This window comes from Hesperophylax consimilis, chromosome 11, assembly GCF_061612785.1.
Source record: "Hesperophylax consimilis isolate HC1 chromosome 11, BYU_Hcon_1.0, whole genome shotgun sequence".
NCBI lineage: Eukaryota > Metazoa > Arthropoda > Insecta > Trichoptera > Limnephilidae > Hesperophylax > Hesperophylax consimilis.
Window position 1 is genome coordinate 4,225,698 of NC_142846.1, and position 21,520 is coordinate 4,247,217.

Sequence of the window (21,520 nt, forward strand, 5' to 3'; positions counted from 1 at the left end):
TAATTACTCTATATCACTTTTTAAAGTTGTGTTTAATTGTCATTTTGATAAAATATCATGGAACCAATATTTTTGGTAAACGAACATTAATATTTTTATTTATATAGACTAAGAAGATATTCTTCATTGATTAAATTTATGATGAGGTTTATTCTTAATAAGATTCTACTTAATAAGGTAGAATAAATATTATTTAACCCGAACATGGCTCAACAGACCAGGTCAGAACAGATCACGTCAGAACAGATCGGGACAGAACAGATCAGGTCAGAACAGATCAGGTTAGAATCAGTGTTTAATTTTGAATTAAATTTTTTAATTAATCATTATTTTTTTTCAAATTCCTGGATGATGACTTATTGCATATAATTATAAGTGCCGGTCGATTACACCCGTACGTGACAGCCACAGGTCTTGACTTTCCAAAACACATTTGTGTACGACGTGCGTCAGCCGCGTTTAATAGGTAGTTACTATTATTTGTTCTCTGGTCTTGCCTTTCTTTAGATTATTACAATTAGTTATTGAATTTGTTATTTTTTATCTTTTTCACCAGCAATATTTCTATAAATAGGGACTAAAGGGCATGTTTCTTCCAAGAAGTTCGCCCTCGTTTCTGCCTTATCTGAATAGTGCTGAATAGCGATATGCTCAGGAATTTTCCTTGGCAAAGGGGCAATAGGGTATCAAATTAGTAATAAACATATTATTGTTATTCATATAATTCTTTTGCTGACACTGCTGATAAATGTTGACGGGGGGTCATGCATTAATACGTGGTTGCATTCTGATGATAGTAATAAGGGTAACCGGGCAACTCAATACACTGGTAATTCACACTTCAAACCACTTTTGAAAAGTGATACAAAGTCATGGAAAGTGATATAAAGTCATGGAAGGTGATATAAAGTAATGGAAGGTCATATAAAGTCATGAAGAGTGATGTAAAGCCATGGAAGGTGATATAAAGTCATGTAATATGATATAAAGTCGTGTAATATGACAAAGTCATTAAAAGTGATATAAAGTGATTAAAAGTCATGAAAAGTGATGGATTTTTTAAAGGATAAGTGGTTTTCTTTAAGTTAGGTTTAAAGGCTCTTTTGTCCTTACTTTATATCACTTTTCAGAAGTTTGTTGAATTTCCACTGTCCTGAGTTGCTATGGAACCAATTGCAGCAAAAGGAAACATTAATTTCATTAATTCTTTAATATGCTTTGTACATATAATTTTTATAATTATCACATAAGTCATGATTGTGTATAAACTGTGCTTAAATGTAAATGCAAAACGGTCGAGTTAAAACATAACTTCGCTAGGCTATACATAAAAAATAAGGTAGTTTATTTAAATTACAGAAAATACAGAACAGTAAAAAAATTAAAACCTTAAATTAAAATTAGCCTTAAAATAAATATTTGTGTTTTCAATAGAAATAGAGAAAAATTCTCTCAATAACTGATATACATAACAGGAGCATAATGCACATCTTCGTTATTTTCAAAGTCACCAACGGAAATTTTTCGAAATATAAAAAAAATTAAAACCTGCGTTTATAACAATAATAATTGAATAATTTGTTTAGCTCCGTTTAAGTGAAAAACGACCTGAAGGTAGGGTTGCCAGATGATAATTTGATAAAGGAGGGCAGAAGGGTCCAAAAAGGAGGATTTTCTGTAAAAAAAGGAGGACATTCAGAAAATAAACGAACTTTTTATATTATTTTAATCATATTTAGCTGAGCTGCCAATTTTGGAAAGAAGTTCTTGGTTTTTTAATAAATAATTATAAAAATCTTCACATTTCATGTTTTTGAAGTTGTATGGAGTAAGAATTAAAGATTTAACTGACTGCACCCTCTCTTTGCTCCACTGAGTATTAATCAGTGAAAAAACTCTTTCCACATTTGCGTTTTGTGCGTTTATACAAAAATAAAACTCGCAGATCTTGAGCAGTTCTCAGAAAAATTCAATGTTTTTAACACTTTTGAAGTAAATTGACCACTGCTCGTGCAACTTCAAATCATAATATGCTTCATCTTCATCTGATTTTGATTTAAGAAATGAAATCAAGTTACGTAGTTCGTAGCTACGTGTCTTTCTAAAGCAATAGTGCCCTTGTTGCCCACGCCCACATGTTTAGCAAAAAGGAGGACTTACAGTAGGTAAGGGAGGACGGGAGGACAAAACATGGAAAAGGAGGACATGTCCTCCTTTTGGATACCATCTGGCAACCCTACCTGAAGGGCGCTGTACAATTTATTGTGAGTTTCTTGGCTCTATATCATGGGTGGCCAACCTTTTCAGCAGCCGGGTCAGATTTTAGAAAAGAGATATCCTACCGGGCCGTACTAGAGGTGAGTCGTACTAGCTTGTCTTGATACTTGGAACAACTGGTACCTACAAGTACCTATGATTAAATACTTAGTCCAAATACCTGTTCCCTAGTATTTCGCACTTGTACTTACTTTTAGAAGTAATGGTATGCCGAAAGGAATTATTGCATGGGGTATTGCTCACTCGACACTGTTCCGTTCCTTCTCCCTTTTTAAAATTCGCGTGTTTGACTCCTTAGATTGTACATTCTGTGGTCTAGAAGTGGGAACTTATATTTTTTGGTTGCCCCTCTCTAAACAAATATCCTCTCTAATATCAAGCCTTATCTAAAATTACCTCCCTTCCTTTCAACATCTCATCTCTTTTTAGTCTGAATCCGACTCCAATCTTTCATATAATTTTGAAATTTGCCAATTTGAACAAAATTATTATATTAATTCACCTTTCCTCTCGCCATAATTTGAAGTGATGGCCTAGAAGACCCCAGAATGGCGAATGCAAGAAACATTGAAAAAAATTATTCTTAATTATAAAATGCCTATATTATATCCACATTACAAAAGCTTACTTCTTCTATACTAGATCTTAATTCCCAGTTTCCACGGCACGATAATACGTTCATTAATGCACGTTACAATAATATCGTCGCTGTTAAATCAAACCGGCATATGTGCAAAAATGGAGCTTTTGAGTTATTGGTGTCAAAAAATTTCTTTTTTTCCCTTCTATTCTTATGTCGAACCGGCATGTCGTATAGTTGAATAAAAATCTGTCAGATGGCGTTGGGCCGGTATGCATTTACGCGGGAATCGCCACTTTTTTTTAGCAGAAGACAGACCTATTCCGCAATACGCCAGTTGCTTCAAAACTTTCAAGGGGGAAATGCGTCCATCATGTAAGTAAAACTGAATTATCTCACAATAGTACATTTTTATTATTACCCAGATATGACTTATTGTTTGACTTATTGGCAGATAATCCGGTTTGCACTTAACAAAAGCGTTTATAGCAGCCTCAACTAAAACAAACCGGCATATATGCCAAAATGTCTGACACGGGTAAAATTTCTCCCGGTTAAAAAAATAAATTAAAATAGGCAAATTTAATAAAAAAAACTTTAGCAAACTGAAAGATGCGAAACTGCGGTGAGGAATACGAGTCTAAAACCCGTGGAAGAGTGAACCAACACAGGGAAAAAGAAGCGTTATTGAGATTGGGAGCTGTGTGCTGAAATGACTGCAAAATTTAAATGACAAAGCTGACTGTCCAATAGACTTTACAACGATCATTATTGTGGACAACAAAAAAATAACTTTATGATGGTAATGTGCAAATATGCTGTTACAACAGTAAAAAACATAAAATCTATCACTCACAATTTTTTAGTAAAGGGCCACACCCAAAACAAGGTGGATTCGGCTCACTCAACCATTGAAAAATAAGTTAAAAGAGCACTCCGAAGCGGACCTATATACTTACCTTCCCAATACGCCATGGCCATGAAAACGGCAAAGAAAAGTGGCAAGCCTTACCTGGTTCATGAGTTGAGTCATGAGGACTTTTTGATATAAAAGCTCTGAAGGACCCCCAGGTAATTTTACCCATTTTGGACATTCGAATGTTTAAAGTAATTAAAGACGACGGCAACTTTTACTTCAAAACATCCTACGAATCACATGCCTGGGAGGAGGCGAAGAAAAAGAATAAACGGGGCAATGGGAGCGTGAATCCTGTTCTGATGCAAGCTTATTCCAAGAGACCATTGATGAGAAAAAGAAAAATGGTATCCTAAAGTTAGTTACCGCCGGGATAATACCGTCAATTTATTCAGATTTCCATAAACGATTGGGAAACTTTGAAGTTACCAGCAAAGGGAAGAGCAATTTTATGTTAATTGTTTATAAAAAAATTGTGAAGCAATAAATTATTTTTTCATTGACAACATTATCTTTTTTTTATACCTAAAACAGGTTCCAAAAAAAGAAGCCACTATGACACAAAAGAAAATATTGATTTTAAAGCCATACTGGCATATCTGCATTTTACTCTTAATTTAAGCAATTTTCGATTTATTTGAAACTACTACTTCAATAAGCAGTATTCGTCTAAATTTTATTCATTCATAAGGTGGCTTTGAGGTGAACCAAACGGACGTTAAAAGGAAAATATCATATGCGAAATCTTTAAAGCGCTCTGGTGAAAAACTAGCATTTTGCAGATATGCCGGTTTGATTTCACAGCGACGATGTGTAAGTTTACATACCTCCTACACGCTGCAAGGTCATAAACGTATAGTTTCTCGAACATTCTGTTAACATACAGATAATCATTTATGTTCTATATTCAGGTCATTCACAATTTATTATAATAATAATGTGTATATTCTGGTCTTGCGTATCAACTTAATTTTATTATGACTGAATTAGAACGTGTGATTTTAAAACGCGTAGGAAACTGCGTTTACATGTAAGCATTATAATTATTTTACGCGTATCTCTCGCTTCTAGTACCTACTTGTTATTATTTTATTTTTTGTGGTTTTAAACCCAGCTGGGCTTTTAAATGGATTATATGGACAGAATATACCTAGTGATTAACGAAAACCATACACAAAGTTTTTAAAGCATTACATGACGTTAAAGTGATTAACTAAGTATGAAACAATATTAGTATAACATGTAAAAGTAACATATAAAATGGTTCCGTGAAAACTCCTCAAAATGACAATTCAACACACCTCTAAAAAGTGCTATTATAATGTTATGAAAAGTGATGAAACAAAAACTAGGTTGAATAGTTACATATCTAACCTATTTAACATAGTTTTTGCCTAGTTTGGGGATTTTTGTTATTTGTTTTTGGGGTGTTAGGCCGTGTTGCGCTAACTCCTTCTTTAGCCAACGTTTCGGACAACGTTACAGTGTCCATCATCAGGGCAGATGTGTAACGTTGGCTAAAAAAGGAGCTAGCGCAACACGGCATAACACCCCAAAAACAAATAACAAAAATCCCCAAACTTGTTGCCCAGATCATGCATCCTATTGGTTAGCGAGTGTGTCTGATAGTTGGTTGTGTATGTGTTGCTGAAGAATGTTACATTTTATCTTGTGTTTTTAGTCGGTACATGGAATTTAATAGTGGCGACGAGGGCAGGGCTGTCAATTAAGTTGTTTACTCTGTATAATACAATTAGTAATATTATTATGTTCCTTGTATGAAAATAGATACGCAGACTATTATTTCTTATCTTGATAAAATTGTTATAAACAAAAAACTGTGACGTGGGAAAAACAGATGTTGTTTGTATCAGTAAAAATATCTATTCATCTGCTATCAGAAAGTAAATTTGTGGAAGTGATTTTTTTTTTCACTTGAGTAAAAAGTAATAATAAGTAATTGAAAAAAAATAATGAATTTTTAAAATTATGTGAAATATCCCGTTCTTACTAAATACATAATGTTTGTTTATTTCATCTGAACAGAGCAATGAGTGCAATGTAAAATTGCCATATAAAATAATACATCTAAATAAATTACGTGCTATTAATTGGAAAATAAAATGGAAAAAACATATTTAGCATTAGCATCTATGGTGGTAATTTTATTTTGGTTCCGTGACAAATAGCCTAAAAACCTAATCTAGTTAACCTAATTTTTTGTAAATGTTCATGACATTGTCATTGCCAAAGTGTTTCTTAAAATTAATTATCTTCTTGTTAATAAGTCAATTTTAAGATGATAAAAGCGAAGAGTGACACACTGCGATAATAGTATGAGTGTACTTTGCAATTCATTATTGTGCATACAAACTAAAAATAGTTTGGGTGAACAGAATCTTTATGGCTTGGACTTATCACGCATTGTTTCAAGGCGGTAGGTGCTCGGGCAGCTCTGTATTGGGTGTAGATAAAGCCGCGCATAAGCAATGTATGAGCTAAAAATAATTCTACAGGGTGGTCAAAACATCACTATCTATGAAATATTAGTAGTTACTAACCGGTTTGAGTGAGTTTTCATCATTGCTTTTTGCTCATTGGACAAAAAGTGGAATCTTGACTGTTTTTTTTGTATTTAAAATGTTAGTGCGGCTTAAAATAGTTTCGTTGACCTAGGGATTACAGGTGGAAAATGTAGTTGCAGCTGAAAATAGTTGCGTTGATCTAGGTATTATAGATGGAAAATGTAGTTGCAGCTGAAAATAGTTGCGTTGATCTAGGTATTATAGATGGAAAATGTAGTTGCAACTGAAAATAGTTGCGTTGATCTAGGTATTATAGATGGCAAATGTAGTTGCAGCTGAAAATAGTTGCGTTGATCTAGGTATTATAGATGGAAAATGTAGTTGCAGCTGAAAATAGTTGCGATGATCTAGGTATTATAGATGGAAAATGTAGTTGCAGCTGAAAATAGTTGCGTTTATCTAGGTATTATAGATGGAAAATGTAGTTGCAACTGAAAATAGTTGCGTTGATCTAGGTATTATAGATGGCAAATTAATGTAGTTGCAGCTGAAAATAGTTGCGTTGATCTAGGTATTATAGATGGAAAATGTAGTTGCAGCTGAAAATAGTTGCGTTTATCTAGGTATTATAGATGGAAAATGTAGTTGCAGCTGAAAATAGTTGCGTTTATCTAGGTATTATAGATGGAAAATGCAGTTGCAGCTGAAAATAGTTGTCTTTCACTATTGTGAAATATCATCTTAAAAGACGCTGAGCTGCACTGCTTAGAGCCAAGATATAACTTAAATCTGTAGTTAAATTTAAAAAAAAAACTTGAAAAGATCATAACGGTTATCGAACTAATACAATATCATCGGCTCTGGAAGGTTCTGTAGTAAACTGTCAAGAATGAAAAATACATTAAAGTTCACGGAAGATCGAACCTTGGACAACAGAGTAAAATTTCATGTTTTTTTATAGATTTTTGGTAGGTACTACAGGTTAGCTCCGAATTCTCTCTCCACACGACATCTCCAAAGATGACAGATTAAGAGGGATTTTAAGCTAATGAAAGAGAAAAAGCAATTTGTATTTAGCTACTTACTTAATATATGAATTAGAAGATATTTATATATAGGGTTTTCCAATAAAAGGTGTTATTTTGATATGCAATCGTAAAAGATCAATGGTTTCGTTGCTTGTGTGGCACGTAGCGCCGTCTTGTTGAAAGTAAACGTTGTCCAGATCAATACCATCCAATTCCGGCCATAAAAAATCATTAATTATCTCTCGATAGCGCAATCCATTCACCGTAACTGTTGCTCCAGCCTCATTTTAGAAAAAGTAAGGTCCAATGACTCCACCGGACCATAAACCGCACCAAACAGTCACACGTTGAGGATAGAGAGGCTCTTTAGCAATAACTCTTGGGTTTTCCGAGCCCCACATGCGACAATTTTGCTTGTTGACGAAGCCACCGAGGTGGAAATGGCCCTCATCACTCAAGATGATTTGCATTTGGTTCACACGTTGAAGCGTGTATCGTTCCATTTTTATTAATGGCGTAGTTTGTACTTGTCAAATGTCAAAAAATGACAGCTTCAAAAGTAACATCTACCGAAATAGCGGGCTATTCAAAATAACACCTCTTATTGGAAAACCCTGTATATAATAATGGTTCATCTGAAAATTTTGAAATCTTGTCCGTGTCCCTAATCACGTCTACCAAGTGAAAGAAAAGCAATCCGTACACTTCTCCAAAACCAACGCACCATTCGTTTAAAGTTGTTTAGGTGTATGTTTTCAGTTATAAAAGGTTAAGTCATTTTCAGACTCCAAAAAAGACCTCTGAAACTAGGTTAGGTCCAACACGTTTTCGTCTCGCCTTTGGACAAGTCTTTAAAAAACTGTTATCTCTTCGGAATGTCCAATTTCTAGTTTTGACAATCTTCACTGGTTCTTTGGGCAAGTCAACAAACCTACGCACTCAAGTGTGTATATTTAGCTTCTCTACCGGTAAACTCACGATGATAATGCAAATAATAAAATTAACTGTGAACCATAAATCTGTTTTCTTGAAGCATTTAAACTCTCAAATTGTGAGCTCTGGTGTCATGAAATGCGCAATCCTTTTTCTGTTCAGAATTTCTAGGTCAACGCATCTATTTTCCACTCGCTAGTTATGGAGCTTTGAAATATCCACTTTGCTCTCAGATTTGTCTTATAATTGTAATAATATTTTTATTATTTATTTTTGGAATAACTTTATGAATAAAACGTTAAAACTGTAATGTTTAATGATTGAAGACAATATTAGCGATTCTCAAACGAAAATTCAAACAGAAAAAGGTCCAGTCGCGTCTAGGAATCGATGTCTTGCCGGGGCTTTGCTTTACCACTGAGCTATTTCGACCCTATCCCCTTCGGTCATATTTAAATGTATCATACTTCGAATAAGAATTACCAACATTTTCATAACGCATATTTTTATTGGCGGCTATCATTATAAAGTATTCATCTTAGTCTTGTAGAAAAGTCAATAGATGTCGCACATTCAAATAAAAATGGACATATTTATCCAAGAAACTATCTAGATTGCATTTAGTTCGAGATGATTCTTGCAATGATACATAATCTTGCGGAATTCAGATGATGTCGGATAATAACTACTAGATAGTATTCCAAACACTGATGAAATCTTCAATAAAAATCGGATATCGTTAAAATATTTTAGATTACTTAAAAAAATCAAATTTGTATAATTTTTGCTGACACACGAATTAACTGTGAATCACAGTAGTAAATCCGCATGGAAACCGTTTTTTACTATTTAATTTGATTTATTGATATGGAGTCTTCTTAAAACGAAGCTTAGACATTACATTTATGTCGATTTTTATTTAGTTGTTCCTGATAATTCGTTCTCAGAATTTCTTAAAAAAAATTTTGAATAAAAATATTGTTCATCTTAATGTAGCAGAAATTCTTTTCGTTTGCCTCTGGAAAAACTGTTAAACGGTGAGCTGTGTGTCTGAATAGTATCATCATTTAAAGCAGTCTCTTTTTACTATGTATGTTTGAAATATGAATTATAATTTTGGAAAATAAGATTTTGAATTAGAAAAAAAATTTGGAACCTGATCTTTGATTAAAGCTGTACAATGTAATTTTGAGAAAGTCACGGCTAATAGTTCTTGGTATCCAGTATTCGATGTTTACACCAAAACTAAACGACGAAAACCACATTAATTTCACGAGTTATTGTTCTGAAATACCAGCCCTAAGACGATTAACGCTTGCAACAAGGTATCACTTCTACATACATTAACACGCTTTACCACAATTTACAAATCTGCCCTGATGCTGGTGATTGCAACGCTGTCTTAAACGTTAGCTAAAGAAGGAGGAAGCGCAACACGGCATAATAATAACCCAAAAAATAATCTTCACGTTAAGTTCTCCATACTTGCACAAGCAATATTTAATCCAGCTTTTTCAAAATTCAATATTTTCATTTTATCATATTCTTTAGAGACTGCCTAGAATCTAGAATGAATTTATTGCATTGATTATATTTCTGTTAAAAATATGAATACTTTGCAACCATCCTGTATGCATGTTTTACTTGCTGTTTACCCAACGCCGATGATTTGTTTATGGTAATCTTGGAAAGGGAGGGGGATGGGTCACTGAAAAAATGGGGGGGATCATAATTGTTATTGTTTCCGATAAAGCCTGATGCAGATCATTCACATTCGGTGAAATCACTCTCACGGTAGCCGCCACGCAGTGCGGTCGTGATAATAAGTAGTCTGACGTAGTATTTCATTGATTCTTATCAAATTCCACACGAGTTGTGCATTAATTCCATGTTACGCAGTTGTGTGGTATTAGCGCTGTTGTTGTTTTTGTGAATTTCCTCTTTATTCGTTGTTTATCATTCATTGAATGCAGCTGATAAAACAATTTTTTATTACTATTGTTATTTCGTACCATTCATTTAACTACATGTTGAATGTTATTGTTTTAATTAAAGAGAGCCAAGTCTTCAAGTCAACGCGGATAGTGGATTTTCTCGCGAGACTTTTTCAGTCCCGATTTTTGTTACTAGACTTTTCTTGAGTGAATTTTTTGAGACCACACCTTGAGTGCGGATTTTTGGCGTCAGACTTTTCTTGAGTACAGATTTTTTTCGAGTGCGGTTTTTTGCTACCGTCGTTATTTCGAGTGCGGATTTTTGTCGTCAACCTTTTTTCGAGTGCCGATCTTTTTCGCTAGACTTTTCCCGAGTGCGGTTTTTCGCCAATAAACTTTTCCCGAGTGCGGATTTTCACAGTTATTCCCAGTAAGATGTCGGTATATCCCGTGACTCCGCCCATCTCCGCCGAGGAGTTGAGGGCCCGAGCCAACTCTTCCTCCAAGAAGCGCTCCTCGGTGAGCTTCTCGCTCAACGGGGAGGTGGTGGTCCCTCCCGTGCTGGACGAGGGGGTGTACCCAACCCTACACCGGAGGAGGCTGTCCTCAAACAGCAGTATGACTGGGGAAAGGAGATCTTCGATTGATCTGGATGGATTCGCTGAGGGAGTCTCCACTGAACATGTCTGGCTTGATTCAAGAGATATTGGACACAGGTAAAAATTACATCTATTTTGTTCATGTGAATTTACAACAGGAACCAATCGCAGACCAACAATATGTCATCGTTCGTTTTATGTATAATATACCCGTAACATGCATCTGGAATTTATAAGAGTACCTAAGCAGAAATTTCGTATCCCAGGCTAGTGTTACAACACACATTAATGAATTTATGTATAGAACATAATTGTATTTCTTAGTCCTCCTCACTAGGGTGACCTGTGCTGAGACGGACTAAAGTTATTCCTTTGTTTACTACATCCTTTTTAATATTTATTCAGAGTTTTTTCATTGAACTCTTTCAGTCAGATTTTTCTTCATCATTAAACTTTTCTATTCGCTTTATTTTCTGGGCAAGGATGTTGTGGAGTTTTATAACTTTGTCCGATTGTGGTTTTATAACTTGGAATATTTTTTTATGTCATTGTGATTCAATCTAGTGGGATGAATACGCGGTAGTAGAGGATTTCGTACCTTTTGTTACCAAGTTAAGATTATTAAAAAAGGACACATCGTGGATAGTATTGAGCCATGTTTATTAAAATGTCTCTCATTTCGTTTTGTTTATTTTTTATTGCTGTATACTTTATTATTATAACGTTGAATCTTCCAACTGATAAGCTGGGTTTTTCAAGTAGCTTGTCGGTAAGATAATTTATTTATAAAATACATTGTACTTAATTACAAGACATTTTACAAAGCATTGCTACATTAAATCGTGTTACTGGCTGTCACAGGGAAGCTAAAGTTTTCACAGTATTTAATGAAATCAATTACTTAGGGGTGGGTTATTTGGGAGAATTCGAACAATTCATCAAATTTCAACCTTCATTTTCTGGTTTTTTGAAAGTCCTATTCGAGTTCTGTTATTATAAAATTTAAATTCTGGGACTGACTACCATATGTATTCCTCTTTGCCCAGAATACTAATAGAGTGAAACAATTATACCAAGTCAGTGGACATCTTCAATTTATCTTTAAACAAGTATAAAATATTGTTCATGAAGCAATTCAGTTACATACAATAAATAATGTATAGTTCTTAATATTCTCATGTAAAAGCCCTGAAAAGGGCGTTAATAAATAAATATATCACGAAACTTGAAAATTAACTTTGAAATTTGAAGAATTGTTTAAATTCACCAAAGCAACCCGTCTTTAATTTCATTAAACACATGTATTTAACAGCTTCGAGTTATTTGGTAAATTGTTAGTACGCTCTTTAACAATTTACTCCACAAATTTGAAATAAAAAAAATTTAAAAAGTCATTAATCCCCATTTGTGCATCATGCACTTTATGCATGCTCACAAACCGCATATTATCCATAACTATAATTGCATAATGGTTTTATATTGTTTGCCAGCAATATGACCTGACCATGGCGCTGCACACAGTGCATCGAGACATCGAGAGTGCATATTTATAACTGCGGGTATACAGGGTGTATCGGCACGTACCCGACAAACTTTAACCAGCTATTCCTTAGCACATTTGGAGTAAAAAATGTTATTGGCACTTTGCTGTCCGGTAACATTTTTTTTTTCATTTCACAATGAACTTGTGTCGCCACAATGAACTTGTGTCGCCATTGATTCAAAACGCATCATATCCCACTTATTCGATATAATTTAATAATTATAATGATTTTTAGTGATGTTACGATTTGTGTACTTTGTGTACTTGTGTACTCTACTACAAATCTAAGGACATGAATCTAATCAATTATGAAATATTGTGCAGATCTTTTAAAATTGAAAAAAAATGTTACCGGACAGCAAAGTGCCCATAACATTTTTTACTCCAAATGTGCTAAGGAATAGCTGGTTAAAGTTTGTCGGGTACGTGCCGATACACCCTGTATAGAGGGTGTCCGGGGGTAAATTGCGCTAACTTCGGGAGGTCATTCTACATGATGGTAGAAGTAAAAAGATGAATAACTAATTTCGTTTTTTTTCCCCCATAATAAAATATTTATTTTCCCATGTAAACAATTCAACTTTTCTTTTTTTAACCTAAAAACTACTTTAAAACGTTCTAATGTCGAAAAAAATTATTTAACTTTTTTACTTCTAAAATCATGTAGAATCACCCCAAGAAGTAAGCGCACTTTACCCCCGGATACCCTGTATTTAGATTTGCGGCACGTTTCAGAGTGGTAGATACTTTCAATATCGTCCTAGTGAATGACTAAACTTTGCTTGAAATGGCTTTAGCCGTGTTTGGTGACCAGATGTACATATTCACCTTCCTCTTCCCATCTCCTTCGCCTCCCCACCTTCAGCCTCACAACATACCCCAATTGGGGATACCATAATCTTACTGGTTCCAGACGTTTGGGAGCATTTGAACTCTTGTGTGGTAATCGTATAAAAAGTTTACTGTGACATCTACAAAATAATAATATTATGACGTACTAAACGCAGTACCTTCATTGTACTGTATTGGCTGGTTCGGTACTTGAATCTTTCGCTGATAAAATTTATCGTTATTTTGTGTACGTTTATGTCCGTTTTATGACATTTTCAATGCGTACTTACATAATGAGATAATTGAGGTCGATTCCACATTTAGCTTATTGTTGTGCCCTTTGGTGTATATGACTACCGATTACTAAATTAATAGCGATTAAATGTTACTATACTAATAAATCATGTGGCAGAGCGATAAGATCCTCGTATCTGGGACCAAAATTCAGGGTGTTAAAATTACATTTTTTAAGCATTACTTAATTATGTGAAACTGAAAGTATTTACAAAAATACTTGAATAAGGATTCATTGCCTATCAAAAAAAATAATAAACTATCAGAAATTTACCATTCGAATGAACTTTTTACATTTACTAGCAGTACCCCGCCACGCTCTGTTGTAGCTCAGTCTGTCTGTGCAGATACAGAAACAATAGCGCATGTTGCTCTTACGACCTATAGATGGCGCTGTTTAAAAAAAGCATATCTTTACTTGTCACTGGTGACATATTTATAATGTAGAAATATAAAAACACACGCGTATTATGCAACTTTGTGTCAAAATTTCAAAGCAATCGGTAAAGAACTTTCAAAGATTTAAGATTTTGGCATCTTCTATTATTAATATTTCGACTTTTTGAATAATTTCCGGAGTGTTCACCTCGATAGGCCTTCCGGCCGTGTGTCGTCTTCAAGCGACTCCCTGCTTTGTTTAAAGAGGGTATGTCACTTGTAAACCATAGTTTTACTTGGAAAAGAGTCCCCGTAAACCAGCGGTCGGGGAACCGGGGTAAATTACCCCAAATGGGGTAAAAATGTTTTTTTTTGGGGTAATAAGGAAATTTTTCTAGTTTGCTATTTTGGAAGACTGTGAAAATATTACTTTTGATGACATCAAGGATACAGTTATAAAACATCTTACCAAACTCAGAGAGCGGTTCTCTGACTACTTTCAAGATCTTGATATACATACTTTCAATTGGGTTGTAGATCCTTTTAAATGTGAAATTGCTAACATACCAGAAGAACTTCCGGGTTTGGCAGAAACAATACTCGAACTTCGATCTAATACTGAAGCATGTATTCAATTTGAGAGCAAAGCCAATCTGTCGTCTTTTTGGATGTCAAAAGCTACGAAGGCTTTCAAAATTTCACATGAGGAGGCGGTATAAAAGTTTCTGTCATTTGCAACAACCTATCTTTGTGAACAAGGCTTTTCCAAGGCTAATGAACATAAAAACGAAGAACAGAAATCGATCAAAGGCCAAAGACTGTATTCAAATTGCTCTTACATTAATTCATTCATTCGTAAATTAATTCAATAAATAATGTTTATTTAAATATACATCGATTGTATTCTTTTCAAAATGGGGGGAAGGGTTAATATCGACTTAAGCAAAAATATTTTGGGGTAATGGTTAAAAAAGTTACCGACCGCTGCCGTAAACGGATTTCATCTCTTCCAGTATGATGTGAACTGATTTTCCTTGCTTGGTAAGGAATTTTACAACAGCGCGGAACTCGATTTTCTCCATATTCACAATTCTCCCCTTGATTGACTTGTTTGGTCGACGATAGCTCAAAGACTAATGACCTAATTACGATAAAACCCGGTATTTATACTAATAATGAGTTGCTCAATTAGTACCTAATTCAGCGACACCCCGACTAATCACCTACCTACCCATTCCGCGTACTTAATGACGCCCTCTCGTAAATAATTATTATTACTGCTCCAGCTGCTCCCAACCGTCTGGAGCCAGTGTGACTATGGCATCTCCAATTGGGCTTATGTGTAAGGCAAGGTAGTGAGGAGGGTAGGAGGAATGTGGAGAAGTACCTGACAGTTCAGATCTGGTCGCCAAACACAGCCGTTTGTACGTATGTTAAATTTTGAGGGTATCCCCAGTTTTAGGTGTAGTTTAATCAAACTGTTAATGATAAATAATATTTAGCCAATATATTTTATGACAAGCGTGTTGGCTTCCAAATTAAATTCTAGATAATAGGATCATCATCATCACTTTTGGCTTTACAACCCCTGGTGGGTCTTGGCCTCCTCAAGAGTCTTCCTCCACTCATCTCGGTCCCGCGCCAGCTCTCTCCAGTTTCGAAGCTCCAAGGCAGATAAATCTTTGAGGACGTTGTCGCTCCATCTTAACCTTGGCCTTCCCAGGCTCCTTCTGCCTATCGGTCTTGAGCTCAGCAGGGACTTTGGTTCTTGATGCTTGGTCATTCTCTCCACATGACCTAGCCACCGAAGTCTTCCCAGTTTTATGAATTTTGTGACGTTTAGCTCCTTAAACAGAGTATAGAGCTCATTGTTATAACGTCTGCGCCAAAATCCATTTTCTAGAACCGGTCCAAAGATGCGCCTCAAAATTTTCCTTTCAAAAACATCCAGTGCTTGCTCATTCTTCTTAGTTAGAAATAGGATAGTGTAAGGTATTTTCTGCAATCGTATTTTAATCTCCATGTAATCCCTTTGATATCGCCCATTGTGTTGTTTACATTTTTTTTTCTAAATCCGCGCTTTGATCAAAGTTTAAGACCAAAACGACATAAATATTGACTTTGGTCTCAAGATAAGAGTTTTTCCCTGATAAGAAATAATACGTCATTTTAACGACATTGCAACCGTAATTACTGACTGATTTCAATTGTATTATAACGATTAACTTATTTAAAATATGTAATACGTGGCATATTTGTGGCACGTTCCAGAGTGAAAGATACCCTCCGTATCGCCTGGTGTAATAAGACAACCATTCAGAATTGAAACGTTACTTGAAATGGCTTTGGCCGTGTTTGGTGACCAAATTATGAGCCTTACAAAATACTCCAATTGTGGATGACATAGTCTCACTAGCCCCAGACGATTGAGAACAGTTGGGAATCCTGTGCGTTTTCACATGAAAAAGTAAAGATCGATATTCGTTGTATTGTATAATGCGACAAATTTTGATTGGCCACGTTTTAAATTTGGGCCTGAGTTTTTTTACGTATTTCGAGGCAGACGGTTGACGAGAAAAGCCATTTTACCCTCAACGTGGCCAATAATATACTTCAGTATTAATGGGTTATTTTCACAAACCGTGAATACCGTTAAAAATGTGTGGAAGAATTTAATTTTAGTTTTTTAATTATGATTATCGTCATAAAAACTTGTGATTTTAATATTTTCATTCATAATTATTGAATTCAAAAGCGATCTAAAACCTCGCGTTCTGAAACAGTTTTAACTGGCTACAACGTCATTCTGAAATGAAATACATAATAATTTTGTAGTGACATAGTCACCAAAATTCCCCATACCAAAGCCGCCGAATTCACGAATAAAAACATTTCGTTTTGTTGCCAAATCGAAAAAGGCTCGTTTTAAATCGTGGTAGAAAATTTATTCGTCAACATTAAAATTAAATAAAAATATCTTCGCTAGCGAATTTTTTTTCTTAATTTTTCGGGAATAAAAAAAGAATACCTTAATACAGTATTTTCACTATTTTTAACAATATATTTTATATAAAGGCTCTGAGAGAAATTATTTTTCTCAGTTTGATTATATACAGTTGGGACTCGATATAATAATAATAGTCCTACTGGCTCCAGACAGTTTGGATCGATACAGTTGGAACTCGATACAATAGTCCTACTAGCTCCAGACAGATTGGATCGATACAGTTGGAACTCGATACAATAGTCCTACTAGCTCCGGACAGATTGGATCGATACAGTTGGAACTCGATACAATAGTCCTACTAGCTCCGGATAGATTGGATCGATACAGTTGGAACTCGATACAATAGTCCTACTAGCTCCGGACAGATTGGATCGATACAGTTGGAACTCGATACAATAGTCCAACTGGCACCAGGTAGTTTGGATCGATACAGTTGGAACTCGATACAATAGTCCTCCTGGCTCCAGACAGTTTGGATCGATACAGTTGGAACTCGATACAATAGTCCTACTAGCTCCGGACAGATTGGATCGATACAGTTGGAACTCGATACAATAGTCCTACTGGCTCCAGACAGTTTGGATCGATACAGTTGGAACTCGATACAATGGTCCTCTGGCAGACAGTTTGGATCAATACAGTTGGAACTCGATACAGTAGTCCTACTGGCTCCAGATAGTTTAGATCGATAAAGTTGGATCTCGATACAATAGTCCTACCAGCTTTGAACAATAACATATGGGACTCGACACAATAGTTCTACCGGCTCCAGAAAGTTTGGATCAATAAAATTGGCACTCTTATGCGGTATTCACAAAACCGCTACTAGGGATTTTTATTCAGTGCAATCCAGCGAATTACATTGCGTGTTGGTATGTAAATATAACTTAATTTGACTTCTGTTGGGATTCGTTCTACCTTGGTTTTATAATTCGATGTTTTTTATTCATCACTCTAAATGCAGCGTTACGAAATATGTATCTTACTGTTGTGTGAACACGACTACTGGTCACTTGTCATATTTTATCAAGAACCGACGTTTCTTACATTGTCATGTATAATGAATACTTAGAAGTATGATTTCTGTGTTTTAATTAATTATTTTTTATCTCTGTTGCCATGTGATAATGGGTTGATGAGATTTGATATATAAGCTCTTGGCGTTTAGTTTTAGAGACAACTACATATTATGCAAGCGTTATTAATACCGGTAACCGGACAAATCCGGACAGTGACAAATAAACTCACTTTTTTAAACGTGATATAAAGTGATGAAAAAAAAATTCAATTAGTTAGATTAGGTTTATAGGTTGTTTTTTTTCATCACTTTTGTTAACTTTATATCACTTTTCAAAAGTGTGTTGTATTGTCTGTCATGGAATCATTAATACGAATCATTAACTCAATTAGGTATATTTGGCCAACAATCAATTATTACAAATATTAAATTTAAAAAAATGAATTCAAGAAGCATTGAATTAAGCATTACTAATGCTTAATTCAATGCTTCTTGAATTAATTTTTTTAAATTTAATATTTTTAATAATTGATTGTTGGCCAAATATACCTAATTGAGTTTATCCTAGGAGTTAAGGCATTGAAGGTTTCTAGAACCATTTGTACCCTTTACAAAGAAAACGTCTTCGGATTTATAACATTATAAAAGCCGCTATTCAAGAGTTTGGTTTGGAGGTTATTTTACATCCTTTTGTCATTTCCGCTTTCTCTACCCAACAATCTAACGGTAATATTCACGATTTTAACGGCTCTGCTCTTAAACTTGGCGTCCTGTCGTAGTTTGTGACATTAAAATGACTATATTAAAGCTCGATGGCTAACGACAACTTTGGTAGCAATGTTTTTCCTCTAAGATCATAAATACATTTATCTGGATAGTCTCTTTTACCGGTAGATAACTTTTTTTACGATAATATTACTTCATGTTTTTGAGGATCGACGGATCGTTTCAAAGTTTACCAGACATTTCAATGATCTGAAATAATTTACTCTTTGAGAATTATGAACTCCGCAACATGAAGGTGCAGAAAAATACTACAATCACTAAATACAACTCCATTAAAGTACTGCTCGACTATTCTTTTGTTGTTTAACGTTAGACAGCAAAATAAGTTGAAAATTCTCCAAAATATGGCAATGAGAACAATACTTGTGAAATAGGTTTTCAAAAGTAACTAAATGTTAAAGGAACTGAATTGGCTAACAGTAAAACAGTTGCTGACCTTGATCGCGATGGTATTTGTACAAGAAATAACAAATAACCTGCTACCAAAATACTTTTCAAACAAAATCATACACAACAAAAACAACTACGAACTATTAAAAATATGAAAATATACCAAAATGTATATTCTTGAACAGATATAAAAATTTCATTGTCCGCCTGGGGCCTAGTATTCAAAAAGTCTTGTAAATATTTTATCTAATTGACGAAATCAGTTTTCTTTCAAATCGGTATAGATTACACTTCAAAAACTAATAGTTTTTCTACGACGATATTTTTTTTTTATTTGGTACAATATTTTTTACATTTCAAAGTTTTCCAGTAATGTTGTCCTCACTGGGTGGCTTGCCCGTGCTGAGGCCTTTAATATCTAATACGTATATGAAATTAACCATTGCTCTCAATTTGACCCGCTTTTTGAAAACGGGTAATTTCCGTTTCCCGACGCTTTTCTTCGGGACAGGGTTAACGGCCTCCGTGGTTGAGATGTAAGCCTCTCGACTAGCAAGCCGAATGTCGCGGGTTCAAATCCCGGCGTGCGCATGTAAATTTTATTTGATTAATTTGTGTCATTTCATATAATATATATTATACTTGCGGCACGTTTCAGAGTGGAAGATACTCCCAGTATCGCCCTGGTGTGAGACCACCATTCAGAATTCAAACGTTGCTTAAAATGGATTTAGCCGTGTTTGGTGACCAGATCCGAATTGACAGGTACTATCCCATCTTCCTCTTTCCCATCTCCTTCCTCTCTCTAATATCTTCAGCCTCACAACATACCCAAATTGGGAATGCCATAGTCTCACTGGCTCCAGCGGTTGGGAGCAGTTGGGACTCTTGTGCGGTATTCACTAAAAACGAGACTGTCCCGTTCAAAACGTAAGACCACATTACGAGTCAGTAGTGCCGTCAAGTCTGGGGTCCGTGTGGCCATGTACATTGGTTGTAGATATTATATATATACAGGGTTTTCCAATAAGAGGTGTTATTTTGAATAGCCCGCTATTACGGTAGATGTTGCTTTTGAAGCTGTCATTTTTTGACATTTAACAAGTAGAAACTACGCCATTAATAAAAATGGAACGATACACGCTTCAACAACGCATTGAAATTATTAAAATTCACTTAAGTGAATCAAATGCAAATCATCTTAAGTGATGACGCCCATTTCCACCTCGGTGACTTCGTCAACAAGCAAAATTGTCGCATCTGGAGCTCTGAAAACCCAAGAGTTATTGTTGAAAAGCCTCTCTATCCTCAACGTGTGTGTTTGGTGCGGCTTATGGTCCGGCGGAGTCATTGGACCTTACTTTTTCGAAAATGAGGCTGGCGCAACAGTTACGGTGAATGGATTGCGCTATCGAGAGATGATTAATGATTTTTTATTGCCGGAATTGGATGGTATTGATCTGGACAACGTTTACTTTCAACAAGACGGCGCTACGTGCCACACAAGCAACGAAACCATTGATCTTTTACGGTTGAATATCAAAATAACACCTCTTATTGGAAAACCCTGTAGTATATACATAAATTCATAAGTGTTCCCATTCTTTTATCTCAGGTTATCAAATAGGCGTTGTATTTATCTTTGTTTCTCTCAATTTATCAGTAATCAATAGGGAGTAAACGTTTACCGCTTTAGATAACAAAATTAATCCAGCATCGTGCGTAGTTCAAACCCATTGCTCTCCTCAATTCATTTTTATCTACCTTATTAATATCGTTCCACCATCCAAACCAACTGGTTATGCAAATATGTATATATATGCAACGGTTTATATAAAAAATAACATGAATATAAGAGAGTTGATTAGATTGCATTAGTCACGCTTTGATTAAATCGATTTTCTAATCTAGCTGATTGATCGTCCTACACAATTAAAAAGTGATCGAAATTAATCCATGTAAATGCAAATTAGTTGGGCATTATAATGAGTTGAAAGTGCGAGTACTTAAAACAAACGCAGTGAAAGTAATTTAATATTTATCACATCAGGTACTATATTAAGCTGATTTAAGGCTCTAATAAGGGAGGACGGGGTTTGCTCTACGCTCACATTTGAATTATTTCTGATGAACGTATTACTAAAACCTGAAATGTTTCTAGAGGGATCCCTACGGATGTAAGTTATTTATGTTCAAGATTAATGAAAATGGGATCTTACCATTAAAGTATTTTTAATAAAACGGTTTGAAAATTTTATAAAACTAAATTAGCAGTAATCACCCGATTCTATTTTTCTAGACGATAATTTAGTAACTTCCCGAGGGATCCCTCTAGAAACATTTAAGATTTTAGTAATACGTTCATCAGAGATAATTAAAATAAACCCCACGGAAAGATAGGACGAAGTCGACCGTAGAATATTGTTTTTACACGACTTATGCCGTTTCTCTCTTTATTTTAAAGATTTGATAGGGCAAATT

General features: G+C 35.0%; 1 protein-coding gene across 4 annotated transcripts in view; it reads left to right on the plus strand.

Annotated features, from left to right (window-relative positions):
• Nt5b (5' nucleotidase B) overlaps positions 1–21,520 on the plus strand; it is a 105,993-nt gene that overhangs the window by 4,750 nt on the left and 79,723 nt on the right. The window contains exon 1 of one of the 4 annotated variants that reach the window (XM_089637218.1): positions 10,442–10,909. The exons of the other annotated variants lie outside the window; for them this stretch is intronic. Coding sequence (XP_089493344.1) covers positions 10,629–10,909 — 281 coding nt within the window. The 5' untranslated portion in view covers positions 10,442–10,628. Of the gene's footprint in view, positions 1–10,441; positions 10,910–21,520 lie in introns of those variants that run through there. 4 annotated transcript variants of the gene reach the window in all.